General features: G+C 40.7%; 1 protein-coding gene and 1 long non-coding RNA gene across 2 annotated transcripts; both read right to left on the bottom strand.

Annotated features, from left to right (window-relative positions):
* Positions 1–841: 841 nt before the first annotated feature.
* Positions 842–6,085, bottom strand: LOC121502084 (uncharacterized). Its single transcript, XM_041774846.1, has one exon. The coding sequence runs from the start codon at positions 6,083–6,085 to the stop codon at positions 842–844; it is 5,244 nt and encodes a 1,747-aa protein (XP_041630780.1).
* Positions 6,086–17,577: 11,492 nt separating this feature from the next.
* On the bottom strand, positions 17,578–18,544 carry LOC138929157 (uncharacterized). The gene is made up of 2 exons (XR_011445598.1): positions 17,821–18,544; positions 17,578–17,754 (listed from the first exon to the last, which is right to left on the bottom strand). It is a non-coding gene; the product is annotated as an uncharacterized lncRNA (long non-coding RNA).
* Between the last annotated feature and the right edge of the window lie 1,581 nt (positions 18,545–20,125).

Below are 20,125 nucleotides of genomic sequence, written 5' to 3' on the forward strand. Positions count from 1 at the left end.
GAAATGCGAAAATCCCTTCCATCGGCGAGAATGCCCACCCCCCCTGGCTGACACGCCTTTGTGGTATACCGTTGCCACCATATTTGTCAGTTACAAAATGGCTGCTAGATGCCAAGTCTAACGGTTTTTACGGCTGCCAGTTGTTGTTTTGTTGTTACATTTCAAAACATTTTTGACAAACTCAGCGGAACGGACAGGGAAAATCGAGGACGGTGGCTAGAACGGAAGGGGGTTTGAATTTTCCCGCAAGCGTTTTCTACAGGTTTGTGCGTGTTTCAAGCTGAACGCCTTTTGCGTTTGGCCATTTCCTTTTGACTCGACGGACTCATCCGCCGCTTTTCATTTTTATTTTCCATTTCCATTAATATTTTCCAGCCAACAGGCTGAAAACTCAGGCAACTGGAATTGCTGTTAAACACTTTTCCATGGTTAAAACCATTTGAATACTCATTGATACATAATATTATAGTCCCCTTATACTAGCTGACCCCCTGAACTTTGTATCGTCCTAATTTATTTTAACAACTTATGTCACATTTGAGATAGCTAATATTAACATGGTTAATAAACTCTTCCTTGTTTTTTTAAGTAATTGATCTATTAATCTTGTTGAGAGCACGGATGATTGGCGTAGAGTTATTAGATGTTCGACAAATTTATATAGCAGTCACTTTATTTATTTCATTAAGTTTTACAAAAAAATGCGCAGCTTTAAAAAACTTTGTATTTTATCCCAGGCCGGTGCTTTCTCAAGTGGCCAGATACATTTCCAGGAAAAATACCTTCAATTCTTAGAAACTCAATGGTCACACCTTTTATCGCCCAGCTAAAGATTCGGTATCTATTTTATGGCGGTAACATTCCCCCCCCCGTGAACGTCCTTCGGATCTTCACCGTCTTTTAGGCCGACGTCTAGGATAGCAATCTTGGCCACTGGGCGGACCATGATTCCTTTCGGTGTCCAAATTGTAGCTCGTCGAACTTGGCCATCTTTGGCCGTCACTACTTCAGTGATGCGTCCTTTGGGCCACATGTTCCTTGGAAGTTGATCGTCGACTACTATAACAATGTCGCCGATAGCTATTGGGGGACGTTTGGTGAACCACTTGCTACGTCTGGTCAAGTCTGGGGTGAATTCCTTCACCCAGCGGCTCCAGAACTTGTCCGCGAATAGTTGAGTCTGTTGCCAACGCAGCCTTAGATCGGTGTTGTCGTCTGCCATGCGCTTATAGCCGCTCGTCGATCCCAGAAGTAAATGATTTGGGGTGAGCGCTTCGTCGTCGCCTGAATCTAAAGAGACAAAGGTTAGTGGTCTAGAATTGATGACGTTTTCTGCTTCCATAAGAGCTGTTCGAAGGGTCTCGTCATTGAAGTTACTAGTTGGGCAGATTGATTTCAAAACAGTCTTAACTGATCTGACGAGTCGCTCCCAAGCACCTCCCATATGCGGTGCCGCTGGTGGGTTGAAGTGCCATTTAATCGCCTCATACTTTATAGTGATTTCGTCAAAGTCAATCTTTTTGAGTTCTTCTTTCACCATCTTCTCAGTTGCTTTAAAGTTGGTTCCGTTGTCGGAGAAGATTTCTTTTGGAGTCCCGCGACGTGTCATGAAATTTCGAAGACACATTATACACGAGCTTACATCAAGTTTATAGGCCACTTCTATATGTACGGCTCTCAGTGTCAGGCATGTAAAGAGGACTCCCCATCGTTTTTCCTTGTGTCTGCCGACGTTAACTAGTATGGGACCAAAGTAGTCAACTCCTGTGTATGTAAAGGGTCTCTCGAAGGAGGCTAGTCGTGCGGCTGGTATTGCAGCCATTTGAGGTACTTCGGGCCTGGATGTGGCGATTTTGCATTTTTGACAGGCCTTCCGAACTGTTTTATACAGCACTCGTAGACGAGGTATGTAGAAGTCGTTTCTTATGATATTTATTGTCGATTCGTGCATTATGTGATGTGATTTTTCATGGAAATCTTTCGTGATCAAAAATGCAATTCGAGACCTCTTTGGCAGAACGACAGCATCGTCAGGATTTATGTTATATTTTCTTCCCTGAACACGTAGCACGCCTTCCTCATCCAAGTAGACATTCAGAGCAATCAAAGGACTTGATTTGTTCACGGCCGTGTTATTTTTGAGAGCAGTGATTTCGGCATAGTATGTCCTAGATTGTGCCTGTTTATATATCCACGACTTCGCTTTGCTTATGATTTCGGGGTCTAAAGTTTTTGGCAGTGGATTTCCAAGACATTTAGCGCGTATTCTTTTAATGTATAGCATAAAGGTTGCCACGGCTCTATACAGGCGTCTCCAGTCAGAAAAGTATTCCTCTGCAAAATCAAAATGCTTTAGTTGGTTTATAATGAAGACATGCTTACGTAGCTCCGTCGGTTCGCCACTTTCGAGAGTAATGTCTTGTTCTGGCCATTCGTTTTCTGGCTTGGCTAGGAACTGGGGACCTTTTAACCAGCGATTAGCGTTAGGAGATTTGATAAACTTTGTGGCTGAGTCTGCAACATTTTCCTTGGTCGGTATCCAGCGCCATTGAGCTCGACTTGTGTGATCTATTATCTCCCCAACTCTATGCATGACAAAGGCTTGAAATTTTCGAGGGTCCATATCCAGCCACTGCAGTACTGTTTTTGAGTCTGACCAGTATGTGCTTGAGTTAATGTTGAGCCTTCTAATATTAATAACTTTTTTGGCTAAGTTCACTCCCATTACTGCTGCCAGGAGTTCCATGCGTGGTATTGAAACTGGCTTTAGCGGGGCAACCTTACATTTAGCTGCTACTAGGACTGTGTCGATATCGGCTCCCTGCTTGATACGAAGATACGCAACTGCTGCGTAGGCGTACTCGCTCGCATCTACAAATGTGTGCAAATCAATCTGGTCAGCATTCGGTAGCAGAGTTGAGTAGAAGCGAGGAAATTCCAATTTAGCAGCTTGAAGAAGGACAGTTTTCCATTGTCGCCATGATCCGAGTAAAGTGTCGGGTAATTCCTCGTCCCAGTCTATGCCTGCACGCCATACTTTCTGCAGTAGCATTTTAAGACCGATTGTGTAACATGATAGCAGGCCCAAAGGATCGAAAATGGACATCAGAACTTGTAGGGCTTCACGTTTTGTTGGTACAGTTTCTCCGTTTAGTACGTCTCTTTTAAGTCTCGCAAATCTGAAAGTATACTTAAAAACGTCGTTCGAGGGTTCCCAATACATACCGAGAACCTTCTCGGGGTCTCCAAGCTCTTTGGGGTTCTGCTCGTCTATTTGGCGCTCTCCAAAATGCTTTAGGATGGCGGTAGAGTTTGAGATCCAATTTCTAATAGTGAAGCCTCCCTCAGCATGGATGTCACGGACTTTTGTGGTTACTGCGATCGCCTCAGAGTCGTCGGTGTAGCTGTCTATGAGATCGTCCACATAATGAGCCTCTGTTATAGACTCGAAAGCTCGGGGACACTGATCTTTGAACTCCTGCGCGTTTTTGTCACGTACATAATGAGCAATGCAGGGCGCGCAGCAGATACCAAATGTCATTGCACGCATGACGAATATACGTGGAGTTTTATTATTCTTATGAAGCCACAAAAATCGTTGAACATGCATGTCGCTCTGCTGGATGATAATTTGGTGGAACATCTCAGCGATGTCCGCGCACACGCCTATACGGCCCACTCTGAATGCCATTAGGACTTCGGTTAGCGAGTTTAAATAATCCGGTCCATTTAGCATAAAGTCATTGAGGGATTTGCCGTGGCTCTTTGCAGCTGCGTCCCAAACTAGTCTTATTTTATTTGGCTTGTTTGGATTTAGTGCGATAAATATAGGGAGGTACCATACACGGTTTGTGTCCTCAGCTATATCTGCGGGTTGCAGTTCGATCGCGTAGTTTTTTACGACTAAGTTGTCAATCTGATTTTGAATTTGGTCAAATAGTTCTGGATTTTTGTTAATTTTCTGTCTTAGGCATTCGAGGCGTTTAAGTGCGGTTGAGTAGCTCTCTGGGAGAATTAAATTCTTGTCTCGCCAGAGCAAGCCAATTTGATATCTACCGTTTACTTTCTTGCATGTTTCCTCCAGAATTCCTTTAGCCTTTTCGTCGTCTTTGGAGAAGAGCTCTCGCGGTGCGATAGGATCTGCGTTGAAGCTTTCTCTTACTGCCTTTTCGATGTCGTTCCAGTTGCAAACGCAGTGATGGAAGGAATAATTTCTGTTGGCGTTGCTTGTGCCTTGAATACTCCATCCGAGAGTACACTTTGAGGCGATGGGCTCGTTGCGTCTTCCCTCACGAATTTTGCGAGGAACAGCCAAGGTCCAGTTGTTAGCGCCAATTAGTAGCATCGGTTCAGCATTATAATATGATTTTATTGGCAATCCGTGTAAGTGATTATATCTGCCGACGAGTTTATTTACATCGACAGTTTGCTTTGGTAGCGCGAGGTGCTTGACTGAGTGTACGTTGTTAAGCCACAATTTTCTTCCACTCCCCATCTCCGATATTTGCATTCGGGCCTTGAAAGACGTTTCCTCTGTACGGGTGGTGTTGCTGGTCCACTGCAAACAGAGTGGTTCGGGTGATGTGCAAACTTTGAGGTGTTTTAGAATTCCTTCGTCGATTAATGTCACAGATGAGCCCTCATCCAGGAACGCATACGTGTTGATCCTTACTCCGTTTCCATACAGAGTCACTGGCAAAATTCGAAAGTATTGTTCTTCGAAGTCTGCTTCCTTATGATGAGCACTGACGAGTTCGGGCCTAGGTGCGTCTCTATGGAGAAGAGGGTGGTGCTTCGATTGGCAATTATCAACACCGCAATCACGTTTGGAGAAGCATTTACGTCGGTGAGTCTTCAGGCATCTGTAGCAAGCTTTGGCATCGCTGATTCTACGCTGTCTCTCCGGAACTGTCAATTTTAGAAACTTCTCGCATTGGGCGGCGTAATGTTCGGTAGAGTTGCACATGACGCATGCGGGGTTTGGTTTGGCGTCTTGTTGCTGATCGTCTTCGGAGTCACTCATTGCTTGGTGCTTTTCTCCGGCAAATGCTTGTGTATGAGTGTTCACGCTCCATGAGTTTTGTCCAGGCATGACTGTGGAGGCGGCTTCTGCTAGATGATATATCCAGTCGCTAAATGACTTAACAACAGGGATGGAAGGACTGCGCGGATGCAAGGCCCAACTTAATTTATGTTGAGTGGGCAACTTGTCAACAAGTTCACGCAGAAGCATTGGGTTGTCAAGATGTGCGTACAGGTTGCAAGCCTCCATCGTGGCGCACGCGTTGCGGACCGCCATTGCAAAGTCTATAAGGGACTCTAGTTTGTCTTTGTGTACAGTTATTTTACGAATTTTATCGATCAGACGGTCAAGGATCTGCTCCGGTCGCCCAAAGAAGGTTTTTAGGGTGTTGATTACCTCTGGGACCAGTGCCGGCAGTAACAGCTTATCTCGTACCAATTCATAAGCCTTTCCTTTGAGAGACTTCTGGAGCCGAAGCATATTTTCTGCGTCCGAAAATCCGGCTACCGAGCTGCTGTTCTCGTACATGCTTATGAAGATTGGCCAGTCTGCTGGGTTGCCATTGAAAGTCGGCAGGTCCGCTGGTAGAATTTGCCTTGCTGCTAGTTGAGATGAAGTTGGTCCAAATAATTGGATGGGCCTTTCCTGCATCCCCTGCTGCTGTGCCAGTATTGCGTTTTTCTGCTCGATATATTTTCTTTCAGATTCACGCGTTTCTTCCAGCATCGCCATCATTAAGTTGTTTGAAGTTTGAGTAAATGATGTCTCCGCCGGCTTATTCGAATTGGGTTCCATTAACAATATGGCGGCATCTTTGTTTGGTGCGGCGTTTTCCGATTCGTTTGGCTGTATAGCGGCGCGCGTCGATGTTGAGGAAGAGCCGTCGACATGTATGCACAAGTTGCACGTCCATCGTACACGCGCAATAGAGTCGTCTACTCCAGCGCATGCGAAGTGGTACCATTCCTTGCAAGCGTCGCACTGCACCCAATTTTGGACACCATTTGTTAGGCGGCTCTTATTGCAAGATTTGCATAGCGTTATATCTCTTTCCGGAGCCATTTTCAGTAGTTCGTTTTACTGTGTGTACCTGGCGTGATCTATTTCATCGAGTTCCTATACATATGTATCTACCTAGCCCTTATACACGTATATGGTATGTATGTTGGCTTATATGTATGTATGCGGGCGTCTCAAAATGAATTTCACAATTGGTTGGCGTCACTTGTAATTGCGGCTAAGTTTTAGCGTTTATAAAGTTTTTTAAAGAAATGTTGAGAGCACGGATGATTGGCGTAGAGTTATTAGATGTTCGACAAATTTATATAGCAGTCACTTTATTTATTTCATTAAGTTTTACAAAAAAATGCGCAGCTTTAAAAAACTTTGTATTTTATCCCAGGCCGGTGCTTTCTCAAGTGGCCAGATACATTTCCAGGAAAAATACCTTCAATTCTTAGAAACTCAATGGTCACACCTTTTATCGCCCAGCTAAAGATTCGGTATCTATTTTATGGCGGTAACAAATCTCTTGTTATTATTGGAATGTTAAATATATTTGGTCAGCGCGTTTTTAGCTAATACAAACCGACTTCATGCCTAAGCGGAAACATACAAGGAATACATACATACATATACCGCAGAGAAAACGCCCTAAGGCTAAGAACATTTTTCGAAAATTAAGAAAAGGTTTCCATGGATTTAAGATACTCTATTCTTGGGTTAATTTACCTATTTTCCGCAGATTTTTTTTGGATTTTCTTCGGTCAGTTTCTTTTTTAATATACAGACGAAAAAAAACGAAAGAAAGTTCAATTTGGAATGCTCATATCTTCTACAAAGAAAAAACCTAAAATTATTTTGATTACAAATTCGCAATCCTTGAAAAATTCTCTGTTTGTATGGTTTAACACGTTTTTGCGAACTTTTCATATTTGTGCAATGCTATTTGTTTCAGAAGCGCTACTGTGCGCGGGTGCAATACACTTAGTTTATAAACATCGCATTGAGATTATTAATTGTATTATTTAATAATTATCGACTTGTCAATTTTAGAAGCTTCTCCCACTGAATTACGGAACTTTCGCGACTAAAAACTCCTGATCGTAGGGCTGTGCGCCTCTCTGATTCCAAATTTCAGTCGAGCTGTGTCACTCATTTGGAAAATAAACTATAAGTCTAGTTTATATCTAAAAGCCTAGGTGAAAATCATAACTCAACATTAATCAAAAGAAAGGGCTTTACAATTTTGTTTGGAAACTCAATGTCCCATTTCTCATTCCCAGTTCCATTCCCATGCCGGATACCATTCCGGGACCCCTCAGACAAGCGCCATTTTTGGAACCACGGCGACCATGGACCATGGCATTCGGTGGCGCCCTGGGGACCAATCCACTGCCTGGTCAAACTTTTCTAGTGTCAGGTTCGGTCCAGGCCGCAGGCCACAAACAAACACATGCCTAATGAAGCGCACTCCGAGTGCTGTGGCCCGTCTGAGTTCCGGCACAGTGGGGTTTTTTGTTATTGATATTAATTTTTTGTATAAGTCCTTCTGTTAAAAACATTTAAGTGAAGATCTTTGAGCTCCTAAGCGGTAGCCCCAGCTTCTTAAAGAATACGTACAATACTGTGTTCGTATCGAGTCGAGAGTCGATATGTACCTCTCAAAAATAACACTATAGTCGTCGACTGAAATGGCCTGTGGGCTTTGCTACTTCGAGTAGCAAGGATTACACAGCTCAACTTGGTTTTGTCATTGCGTTCTGTCCATAATTTTACGACTTCTTTAGTTTCAGATGTATAAAATGGAGGACCCCTATTTATGACTATATCTGTTGGGGCAATTTGCGGACCACTGTTGACCCCTTCCATTTCCATTTCCATTTCCAGTTCCAGTTCCACTTCCACTTCCGACCCCACACCGACACCATGTTCTGGGCCTGTCATCATGGCTGCCATTGTTGTTGCGCGCCGGCAGTTGTTGTTGCTAAGTTGGCAATACCCACTAATTTATGCGCATTCAAGTTTAAATTGCAAATGCGTGCTACGTGGACCAGCTAGCTCCTAGGGGTCAGGTGGAGGCAGATGTACACTTGAAAAATATATGAATAAGTGTTCAAAGACAACTTTACTTAAGGGGGGATATACATGTAAACCAAAATTGTTTGGCAAATTTTTTTTTTGGTTTAAAAAATAGTTTATTACCTAAATATACTGTTTAAGTTTCATTATCGAATTCCAACTTTAAGTGCCTCAAATATACTTGATTTGAGATTCACTAGTGTTCACTAGTGTTAACGTGGGCGCATCAAAAACTTTAATCGACATTTTCTCAGCTTCTAATTTTGGCATTTCTACCTAGGCTATGGACACGATTCACAAAAAACTACGTAACATATCGGAGTGAATCAAAAATTATTATGTTCAGCATGAAATTATCTTCAATTTGAACCTAAATGGTTGTTATAAAACTTAGTATTACTATTTTTGAAGAGGGTGGGAAGTGAAAACTGATCACCTGAAAATGGCATTTTTTCCTTCAAATCAAAATTTAATTTTTTTGTCTTGATTTCTTTTTGGCTTTTAGGTTCAAATAGAAGATAAAGGTGTAATGAATACAAAAAAATTTAGTTTACGGATTTCGGACAGGAATTACGAGCTCTATCGTGTCCATAGCACGGCAACTCAAAGCTCGAGGCGCTACGGCTTATGTTCCATAAGTTCGCCATTTTGTAAAACATTGTTCATAACTAATTTTTTTTATCATCTCTGATTATACTTTTAACTATATCCAAAGTTTCACGACGATTGCTTGACTATTTCTTATAAAAAATTACGAAAAATGGCCAAATTTTGACCGCTTACATGTTTATCCCCCCTTAAACATATCTGCCAGAGAAACGATCGTAAAAACAAAAGTAAATTAATATACAAATTTAGATTATTTCGAAGCTGTTTTTCTATATTATTTTTATTTATGTTTGCATCTTGTGTGTATTAATTACCCTATTAGCTATCATAGGAACGATAGGTCAATTTATATGAAAACAATAGTTCGGTCCTTAGACCCTTATATTATATATCTCCCAAGTCATGTTTTTTTCCTTTTTTAATATGACCGAAATGGATAGATTTTAAATGAACCAATTACAAACTGTAAGAGTATGCAAACTTCGGCTGCATACATTTATAAATTAAAACAAGTTAGAAAGCTACAGTCCCATGTGCTCAAATGTAAGATACCCAGCACCCATAGCCTTGTGCGTTTAATAAGGCAGGTACTCACCTCCTTATTCGCAGATTTTTCTTGTCAGAGTGTATTATCTATATAGTATTAGTTAGGACTTTAAATTATTTGTTAGGACGAAAACGAACTTGGCAACTCTTATAATTTAAGATAACCGATAGCATACAAAGAGACGGACAGACGAGCTGACATGGCTAAATCCACTCGGCTGGTGATGGTGATCAAGAGTATACACACTTTTATCGATCGCAGATGCAGAAGATGCAGCAAGAGGCCTGTTACATGCATAAGGTACCCTTTGGGTGCCAGGTATAAAAATCCACAAAAATATTATTATTATTCCACTTAATAATGACAAGAAGCATGATTGGATTCCAAAAGAGAGCTAATCGGAAAACACAATTGGAAATTCTAGTGCAATTCCAACGGAAAATGCTGCGCTGAAGCTGCAGGTTTTCTTTGGGTGCATTTCAATAAATGTAAAAGTTCTATAGACCCCAGGACAAGTCCCAGCTGTGGTTACGATCGTTTACAAATTCAATACCCAAATCATCAGACCACTTGCTATGTATTGCCTTTTTTCTTGGTACTTTACCTTCCATCTAAGCTAGAACCCGTTGGGAATCCTAAGCGTCGATGCGAAGGCAAAAGCAAACCTCGAAAATCGACAATTGAGTTTGTAGAACTTTTACAAATTCTTATCAGTTATAGGTCGATGCTAACAAAAACAAATATTTAAATAAAAGTTTTTTAATTAAATCATTTCATGTTTTAAGGATACCATTTGCTGGCGCCTCAAATTTGTTTTCGGTGTGGCTGTAGTGAAGGCTGTAACTGCCTCAAAACGTTGACGTTGACCAAATTGGGCATTTTGTTCGATGGTCAGTTGATGGGTTGAGTAGCAGACCATGGGGATGGGGTTTTTGGGGGTTCTTCTGAGGGTGGTGGTGCAGCTGTCGAGTCGAGAGTGTGTTCTGCAATCACGCACACACACACACACACACACACACACACAGAAGGCTGGGGCCGAAAATGCATTCCATGTTTATTGTATTGCATTTTGCTGTTCCCGCTGCCCTCGTTGGCATATGCACATATCGTTTGTACGCACGCACTGTAGTTAGCTCCGCCCACTTTTCCCGCACTGCACCGCCCCGGGGGGACATTTCCTTTTCCTCGTGCTTCCCTTCCCACCATTTAAATTCAAATGGACCCGGGACATGTCTCTTGATATCTCGCAGTGCCTCTGGTCCTTTGTTCTATGGTCATATGTGTGTGCTTTCGTTGCCTATCTGGCAGCTTTTTATTTTTGTTTCGGTAGCGCGTGTTCCCCAGCTACTTCATTTTACAAAACAAGTGTATTTTTCTCCCGAAAATAAAAAGTAATTTTTAAAATCGAAAAATTACATACCCTTTATGGATTTGACAATAATCAAAATAATTATCTATGAATAATTAGATATCGACTCGTCTTGCTAGATTACTTGATATATTTGTACTGTTGGTTGTAGGTTGTCTAAGGAAGTATTATTATAAATTAGTATATGTCGGCGAGTTGGTTGCTAAGTGCAAATTTGGAAAGCTTGTTGCTATGGCAACAGAACTATTCGGCATGCTCAGGTATTGGTAGCCTGTAGGTGTCGCTGGCGCGCAGGCGCAATGACAGTTGAGTCGGTAACAGGAGTGTTACTGAGTGAGGTCTGTTCGTCTGTCGCAACAATAGGAGAGAATGAGAGAGACAGCTTGAGATTGTCTAGGAATGACATCTGAGTGAAAAGTAAGAAAAGGTGAAAGGGCCACAGGAAAAGTGGCGTGATGACAGATTCGATTTGACTGCGCAGGCGAACAGAACTCGCTGGCTCGACTACGGTTAAATTAAATAACGGATATCTCCGACATCAGAAGTGGGATTCACCATAGCCTCGCGGGCATTCTGATAAAGTGATTTTCGGTCGATATTAAATTCAGTGGCGCATCGAAGGCTTGCGCAGCCGCGTGGTGCGAGACACCGGAGTCGTGATAGGCAGTCAAATGCACTGGTCGCGTGTTGAGCCGGACGGTTGCAAGTGTCATCAGTGTCGGCCAGAAAATTTGGGGAAGAATGGAAGACAACAACAACAGCACACTGGCGGAACTGCGGCTGAAGTGCGGAGAGCTGGAGTGACGCACTTCAGGCGTGATAACGGTGGTCACATTGCATCTGTGTGCACGAGATGGGTATCAGCGGCTGCGAGCGGCAGCATCAGCTGCATGTAGAAGCGAGTTGATTTGTGTGATTCAACAGTGACAGTATCGGGTGAGCCCTTTCCGATTATTCTTTGATTTGGGAGCTGAATTGGCTAAAAGATGGGAATAGAGATGTGTTTGATTGCAGTGTTGTTTGCACATCTGCCTTCCCATTGGCGAGCCCTGTGCTACGATAGGTTGTGCTTAGACTATCGGAAGCAATATTCGAAAATGGTTTCGGACAGTGGCCTTTGCCGCTTATGTCAGACCCTGTGAAGGAAAAATGTTTCTGTTGAAAAATAATTAATTTAAAAAATTACGAGTTGCCGTCTGTTTGGTCTGCCGTGCCGTTTGGTTTGAAGAGTGCATCTTCTACCTTCAACATGCAATTGTTAAGGCGTTTGGAATTTATCATGATTATTTGCGATAGTTTACATAGATGCATGTTAATCATGGCAAACTCGGAAGAAAAGGCTTTCCGAAGGCTGAAGGTTGTATTAAATGTGTTGACTGTACCAGAGTTGCCATTTAACGTTACCAAATGTGGGTTTCTTGAACCTACTACGCAGTATCTGAGCTATGAGGTGTGCGGTGGAGAAATCAGACCCAATTCCTAGAAAATCCTTACGTTAAAGGTCCGTCCTTTTAATCGGTGCAATTAAGAGACCGTCGTAAGACCATTTATTGAATTGGTGCCTTATTTTCAAAAACGTGCGCCTCGATTTTCTCAGATCATGAGACAGATTCTTCGGCTTCAAGTATCTTTAAGTGAAATGACGATATTCAGAAATTGGAACGAACGTTTTTAATATTATTACAAATGAGCCTGTAATCGTTATTTGTGGGTTCGAAACATCTGATCAAATTTGAAACAGATATAAGCTCTTGTGGATATGGTCCAATGCTAATACACCTAATTAATGGAGACCCTTATGTTGGTGGATATATTGGTAGAACTATGTGTCTTGTGGAGTCCAAGTAGCCTTTGTATGAATTGGAAATATTGGTTGGCGTGCAATTATTCTGACATTTTTGGCATTGTTTGCTCAGATGAGAGTTTGTAGTCTATACTTATTGCAGATGTAATCATTTCTAAACAAAAAAAAAAAAAATTAACTGAAGTGCATCATAGAGTAGAGGAAGAGAAAGCGCAAGGCAATTGTGGAATTCTTTTTGTGTCCAGAATTCACATGACTGATTTAACTCCGATAAATAAAAATAAATTGACAGAAAAACGTCTGAACTTAGAATGGAAATCTCAAATGACCGACTGATCAACTTCAGGATTCAGGATTTATTGGTATAGTTTATAAACAACTAAAAATAATTGAAATTAACTTGAGTTACGAAGAGGGATTTTAAAGAATACAGAGAGGTGTGAGGCAATGTTATCTGCCAGTAGTGTCCCTTAAATTTTGTTGGATAGTTATTAATCAAGGTTATAAATCCGTTATGTGTTTGGATTGGAAAAAATAGACTCAGCAATATTTATCAGAATTGTTGGAAATGACTAAGTTTAAAGATTGTTGAAAATTGTATCATGTGTAAAGTTGTAAAGTAGTCATCTGGCTGGATACCAGGACCGCAAAGGTGATGGGAAGATGCTCTTGGCGGGGTGCAACTTGCGGCGAACTGCACAGTTAGTAGTGCAACCAATGCAAGCCCTTAAGAGATGCCAATCGGACCCACCCTTTGGGCTTGATACCACCACATGACACAGAGAAGTATAAAGAAAGAGAAATTTAAAGTTACGTTATGCTGGTTCGGAAGAGCACTAATTTTGATAGGGCAAGATTAATTTAAAATGAAAAATGAAAATGGAAAATATGTTAAGAATGAGAGAGAAAAGAGAAAGAAATGAAGATGGAAAATGAAAATGAAGATCGGCACCAAACAGAGTTTATAGAAAAGCTTGATGGTGGCTGATATGTTTTGAGATATCTGTCAAGTAAGCGAACTTTTATAAGTATGCGCATGAGTTTTTGAGGGCATAGCCAAATAGACAAAATAAGCAATGACGTTGATTGATTAAAGATTAAAGTTGATTAAAGATTTAGACGACTCAAGTGGAGATGCGTCTGATTCCCATGTGGGGAATGATGATATGGATGGCACGGTTGATGCCTTGGAATCCCAAGAGGGGATATAAAGACCGCACCATAACAGAAGGAATTGTTATGGCGGGGGTCAGTATGTGGGTGTAAAAGGAAATACACCAGTTGATAAAGCTATGTAATTAGAGAAGTCTGAATTGTAAATTATGATTAAAATGAAGATGTAATTTGTTATGTTATCATGAAACCAAGATGCTTATTTTGTCTAAATGCCTCAATACTTATGTTTAGAAAATTAATTAAATGTTTGTTGACAATAAAATGTAACGAGTACCGAAATTTTAGAATACTGTGATTTAAAGTTAACACACGAGGACGTGTGATTTGTCAGGAAGGCCGTGTCGGATCACATGAAACAGGGCCTACTTTATTCCTATGGTCAGAATATGTGAAGCGGAGCCTTTTGAAATACGAAAAGAGCTTGTACTCTATGGTTTCGAAAGGTTATCCTGCCAAACTAACATTTGAAGACACTAGAAGTGTAAGCGAGAGATCGCCGACTGAGGCACTCGTTGGTGGAATCATTTATAAGGCTGTGAGGGTCCAGAGAGACCGTGACGCAAGAGGTGCGTGTGAGCGTTGCAAAGTGTGCAGCAAGAGCCTGTATAAATTGATGAAGAGATGTTGAGTAAGAGTTGTGGTACGAGCAGAGAAAGAAGATACAGATTTGGTACGAGAAGAGAATGAAGTGGCGAGAAGAAATAAAAGTAAAGCTTATTTGACATGAATAAAACAGATAAAATGAAATGTTAAGTTGAGACCAAAGAGAGAAAAAAGAGAGAATGATAAATGAAAATGACAGTTATGTTTAGAGCTATTAGAAGACACGTCACGCGAGGACGCGTGAATTGTCAGGATGGCCGTGTCGGCGAGTTGGTTGCTAAGTGCAAATTTGGAAAGCTTGTTGCTATGGCAACAGAACTATTCGGCATGCTCAGGTATTGGTAGCCTGTAGGTGTCGCTGGCGCGCAGGCGCAATGACAGTTGAGTCGGTAACAGGAGTGTTACTGAGTGAGGTCTGTTCGTCTGTCGCAACAATAGGAGAGAATGAGAGAGACAGCTTGAGATTGTCTAGGAATGACATCTGAGTGAAAAGTAAGAAAAGGTGAAAGGGCCACAGGAAAAGTGGCGTGATGACAGATTCGATTTGACTGCGCAGGCGAACAGAACTCGCTGGCTCGACTACGGTTAAATTAAATAACGGATATCTCCGACATATATTAGAATAACACAAAAGAATCCGCTTACGCATATCACATTCATTCGAAGGTATTCTACTCGTTTCTCTATTTAAAATAACTTTGTAAATATTTTTCAGCATGCTTTGCTGCCACACTATTCCTTTCCACTTTTGCCCACTTTTCAGCTGTAATTACATAGCCCAATTGCTGCTGCCATTGCCGTTGCCGTTGGCAGTGTCCTTTGCCAGCAATAAGTGCTCCCTGTTTGAGCCTGCACCAGAATGAGCCGCGTTAAGCACTTGAACTACAATTTTCCTGCGGCATGTGGCATGTGGCCTGCGTAATAGTATGCCACATCGCTCCTCCCTTCGTTTTAACAGTTGCAGGACTCCCCCTTGCCGAACAATATTACTTGGTGACTGGGTCAGTTTACTAATTTAATCGTGTACGCCACCCAGCAACTTGACGGGAATTAATTTCGAATTTACATCAAGCCAAATTGCATTTAGGAGATAATGCATCTCTCAACACCTTCGAATTGGGAAGGGGCGTAGGCCTGTTGTAGTCCTGGAATTACAAAAAAATTGTCAGTGTCTGGTTAAGGGTTGGGAATTAAGGTATAAAATTGTTTCAGTAACTAACCTGACGTCCCTCGTAAATGGCTCTGTTTAAATGTAAAAGTAGAAAGATTTAACTGTCCTTTAAGCCCTGGTATTCGCATGGTTAGTGGTTTATAACGATTTAAAAAGTTTATGATCAGGTCGTTTGTCATACTCCGCCCGCGATTTTTAAAATTCGTACGCGATAGAAATGTTTCGTTTTCGAATCAACAATGTACAGACCAGGATCGACCAGTGTTATCAATGATTACCTTTCTTTAATTGTAATCTTTTGGAGCTTACTTCCTTTATTATAAAGTGATAACATTCAAACGATGTAATCTATACTGATTTCAGTAAAGCATTTGACGAATTAATGGGATTTCCGGTTGATCTTTTTAATTGTACCTCCAGTTATCTAAATGGCAGAACGCAAAAGGTCCTTTTTAAAAATAGACTATCTAATGTTCTTAGGGTTACATATGGCGTCCCGCAAGGGAGTCATTTGGGTTCCCTAATGTCTAAAGTTATTCAATGTTTTGAATAACTCCAAAGTACTCACAAATTTTGTGTACAATATAAGGACGCTTCTTGCCTAAAGACAGATCTTACTAATATCCAAACATGGTGCCGCGTGACCTTATTAAACCTATGGTAACTGGCTTTAAATGCAGGCTGATGACATTCTCCCGTGTCGATCCTAAACCTGCAAATTATACGCTGGACTGCTGCTCTTTGGAAAACATTAATATATTCATATATAGGCGTCCTTCTGGACCCTAAACTTGACTTTATTGGTTCGTCCTATCTGAGAATATGGATCTTACGTTTGGAGCCCTTAGTATGGGGTCCACAGTAACGGCATAGAATAGAATCAAAAGAATTTTTTCCTTTCCATTTGACGCGGATAAAGCTGGGATGCAAACCAGACGTACTCCAGTAGACTCCTGCTGATTAACTTACCCTCCTTATCTAATCGTAGAACCATGCTATGTATTACATTCTTATAAAACCTAATCCGCGATGACGTGCAAAATGCTGTCTTGTTGGGTCAACTTAACTTACAGCAATCGAGAAATACTAGATCCATTATTTCACTAGTTTAGCCCCACTGTAGAACAACCTTTAAAGTGCGTGAACCCTTTAGAGTCCTTTGTGCAAATTACAATGATTTGTACTCCATTAAATCTAATGTAGTCTTTCTACGCTAAAAACTTTAACCCTAACCCACTTATTACGCATGCAAGCAATCAATAAGGCAGCACGTCAGTAGCAATTTCCTCGCATTTTTTTCTTTATTTCCATCGCTACTACTACTAACACCTAACATGAACAAGCACGTGCTTGGTGTCGCAAGAGCCACTTGAATGTACTGTACATTATGGCAAAACGTTCTCTAAAAGAAATATAGTATCCTTCATATATATAAAATAAATAATTACAGCTGAGCTTTTCATATCGTAATATATCTGTTTGGATTCAATTTAAAAAATCTAATAAATGCTGTCAGGAGTGATTATATTCTCGAAAAGTTTTGAAATTTCCGACAACTTAGCGATTTCTACTTAGTTTCTGGCGTCTGATTTGCTTCCTTTTTTGTGGAGAGGAATGATAAACGATTCCTTTTATATATGGGGAATTTCTGAGGTTTCTAAAGGTAAGATAAAGAATTTAAGAAGCCCCAGGACAATACCTGAGCACGCAGCCCGGTATTTCATCGGGTCCCGGTGAATAAACTGAATTTACACGATGAAGATCCAAACATTATTGGCTAATGCCCATATAATACACTAATGCAGTTTTCATTAATTACCCTTCAGTTCCATTCCTCCCGGATTCCCGAAGGATTCCTCCGGGCACCGGGATAAGTTCCCGCGGAATCCCGCGGGACCGTCCATACAACGCGGCGAGGAACTTTCATACATAGGGTACTCCTGGCGAGGATCTCGAAATTCCGCCAGGAATCCGCACCAATCCCCCGGGACAGTCCCCGGGAATTTCGAACTCGAATCCTGCAGGAATCGACGAGGAATCCCGCGGGAATGGCTGGCGGGCATCGTCAAGGAAACCTGCGGGAATCGTCGAGAAATCCCGCGGGATTCGCTAGCGGAATCCGCCAGGAATCCCAGATGAAAACCTATAGAAAATTCCTGAAAAATCCCCCCTTCCTAGTAAAAATCAGATGTAATTTATTCCTTATTTATTTATGGATTGTAAATTTTTATTTATGTTCACTTTTTCTGGTAGCATTACATATTTCTGCATAATTAAACATATGTATGTACATACATATATGTATTTATCTAACTGCGTGTCACGGAGCCTTCTCTGCCGGCTGCTGGGTCCTTTAAGGAACTTGTTCTATCTGTAAATTAAATACATACATATGTCAAATCGTAAATTGCAGTACTTTGCACAAATTTATACATACCAACTTAAACTGGACAAAAAAACTTCGTAAATCCGTACTAAATCCCATTCACACCGTCTAGGTTGAAGTCGCATCCATTTTAATCGTCAATTCTGCAATTAAAATTAATAATTGAATGCAAATAAGTTCCACTTACCTTATAATATTTCATTTTTACGCAACTAATACGCAAAACACTTCTGAATGCAACAGCAGTCAACTCAAAATGCAAAGAGAATTAGAAGACAAAACCGAAGACCGAAAATTCTCGCGTGTCAGGGTATAGCCGACAAGGCAATGCCTTGTAATTAGATTCACAAAGGGCTGATAATCAAACGTGAACATTTCGGCCAAGTCAAAAGCACATTTTCTTAAGTGCTTATATACCACATGATTTTATACGTAAAAATTAATTAAATATAATCTTTAATATTTTTAAATATTCCTACTTATTTTAAAAAGGTCATTCTGCCGTCGGTGCAATACTCTTTGTTTTTTACACCAATTTTCTTTCCTCCCTTCCTTCCATCTCCATCTCTCTCTAATTTACGAACTCTCGCAACCGCTGCTTCGAACAGAGATCGAAAACAATAACAAATATGAGGATCGAACTTCGTGAAGCCCTCGGCAGTAGCCGAGCGTAGGTAGAATTTGTTTCGGCTATTTTGTTTCGAACTTCGCTGAACGAGGCCCATGTAATTTGTTTTTGTTTTTCGAACATACCGCGAGGAATCGGACGGGCCAGGAATTCTGGAACTGAAGGGTAGCTACTTCATTAGAACCTTGAAAGAGACCACTATATGTGTAATTTTGTGTAATTTGGCTTGAATTTTGCTTGGATTATTTTGGTAATACGACTACGGTCACACCGACCGTAAAAGGTAAACAAAAAAAACGGCCGCCATTCGAGGCGTATTACTATGAATTTCTGAATTCCTCGTCGAAGTATTCTTGCATAAATAAATGCAGAATCCTTTAAATTTATGTTTTTAACCTATAATGCTTAAATTTTTTTAAATTATTACCAAAAAAATTTTTTAATTAATTTTACAGCGTAAGAACCTTGCCCTCGCAAAACATATTATTTTTTTTTTTTTTCTAATATATTTTCAGTTCAAAAAACAAGCGAAATGATATAAAAATAAAATTCTCATTGTGAGACCATACTGTCAATGAGCTGGCTAATACATTTTTCAATTACAATTTTCTTCATTAAACCCGTATTTTGTTATCGAATATCTAGTATATAATATGTAGATCTATCGATTATCGCGGCAATGAAGTAGCTAATGCATTATTCTAATGCATTAGAGCGCCATATAGTCGTCTTGCTCGCACTTGTGTAAAACGCTATAGCGATGTCAAATCTTTAATGAAGTCTCTAATTAATGCGGCAGTGTCATGCCAGTATAAGCGATCAGATTTATTCTTTAATACAGTTCCCTTATCGATGGTCACTTCGAAAAAAGGATGGTAAGGGTCTTCAGGAAGCGTCAATGGATCAACTCTAGTTAAGTTTACGCTTACAGTATCGGAGACGAAACACATACCTAGTAAGCGGTTTGAAGAATTAAAGACATGCTGATTTGTTATGCTGTGGCGACCCATTTAACATTCATCCTGTCCAGCGCTGAGAACAGGTCATTCGCTTTGCGAAAATTGACCATAAGTTCATTAAATCCGCTTCTGGTCTGGCGCATGAAGGATAACAATTCCTTCTCAACCCCACGACAGGAATTGAAATTACATCAGCGATACGGCCCGTCAAGTCGATACACTTAGCGTGTACGACCGCATCGCAAATCCAGCAATAAAGCACAGACTGATCTTTTAAAACATTTTTTTACAGCCTTTATTTGCGCAGACAATATTAGACGACATAATCACAAGCCTTCGACCAATGCATTGCACATGCACATTGCAATGTGCACAAATAAGCAGTGCCGTAAGAAAAGTAGAGGGACGTAGAACCGCTCAATTGCAGCTATAAGGAACTACGACATTAAGAAACAATCGGGACAACACAAAAGAGGTCCAAGGAAACGCAACCAAACAAGTTTATTTAAAGTGAATTAAGATTTAATTATTTACAAGGCAAAACAAACACACGATTCTCTGTGAAAATGAGAGACGAACTATAACCACAAATCTAAAACATTTAAAAACGACAAAATTACCAGAACTACATATGTTAATTAAGAGGGGGAAAAGTTAAATCGGTGGAAAACTGCCCGCATTTCAAAACAATGTTGTGGCCAAACGGCATTAGTTAGTTTAATGAATTGGATACCATATAATAACGCAATATTTAAGTATTTTTCAAATT

The sequence above is a fragment of the Drosophila kikkawai genome, chromosome X, assembly GCF_030179895.1.
Source record: "Drosophila kikkawai strain 14028-0561.14 chromosome X, DkikHiC1v2, whole genome shotgun sequence".
Lineage (NCBI taxonomy): Eukaryota > Metazoa > Arthropoda > Insecta > Diptera > Drosophilidae > Drosophila > Drosophila kikkawai.

What these genes read in the sequence shown, in the direction of transcription:
- LOC121502084 (XM_041774846.1), bottom strand. Translation starts at nt 6,085, where the DNA reads ATGGCTCCGGAAAGAGATATAACGCTATGCAAATCTTGCAATAAGAGC.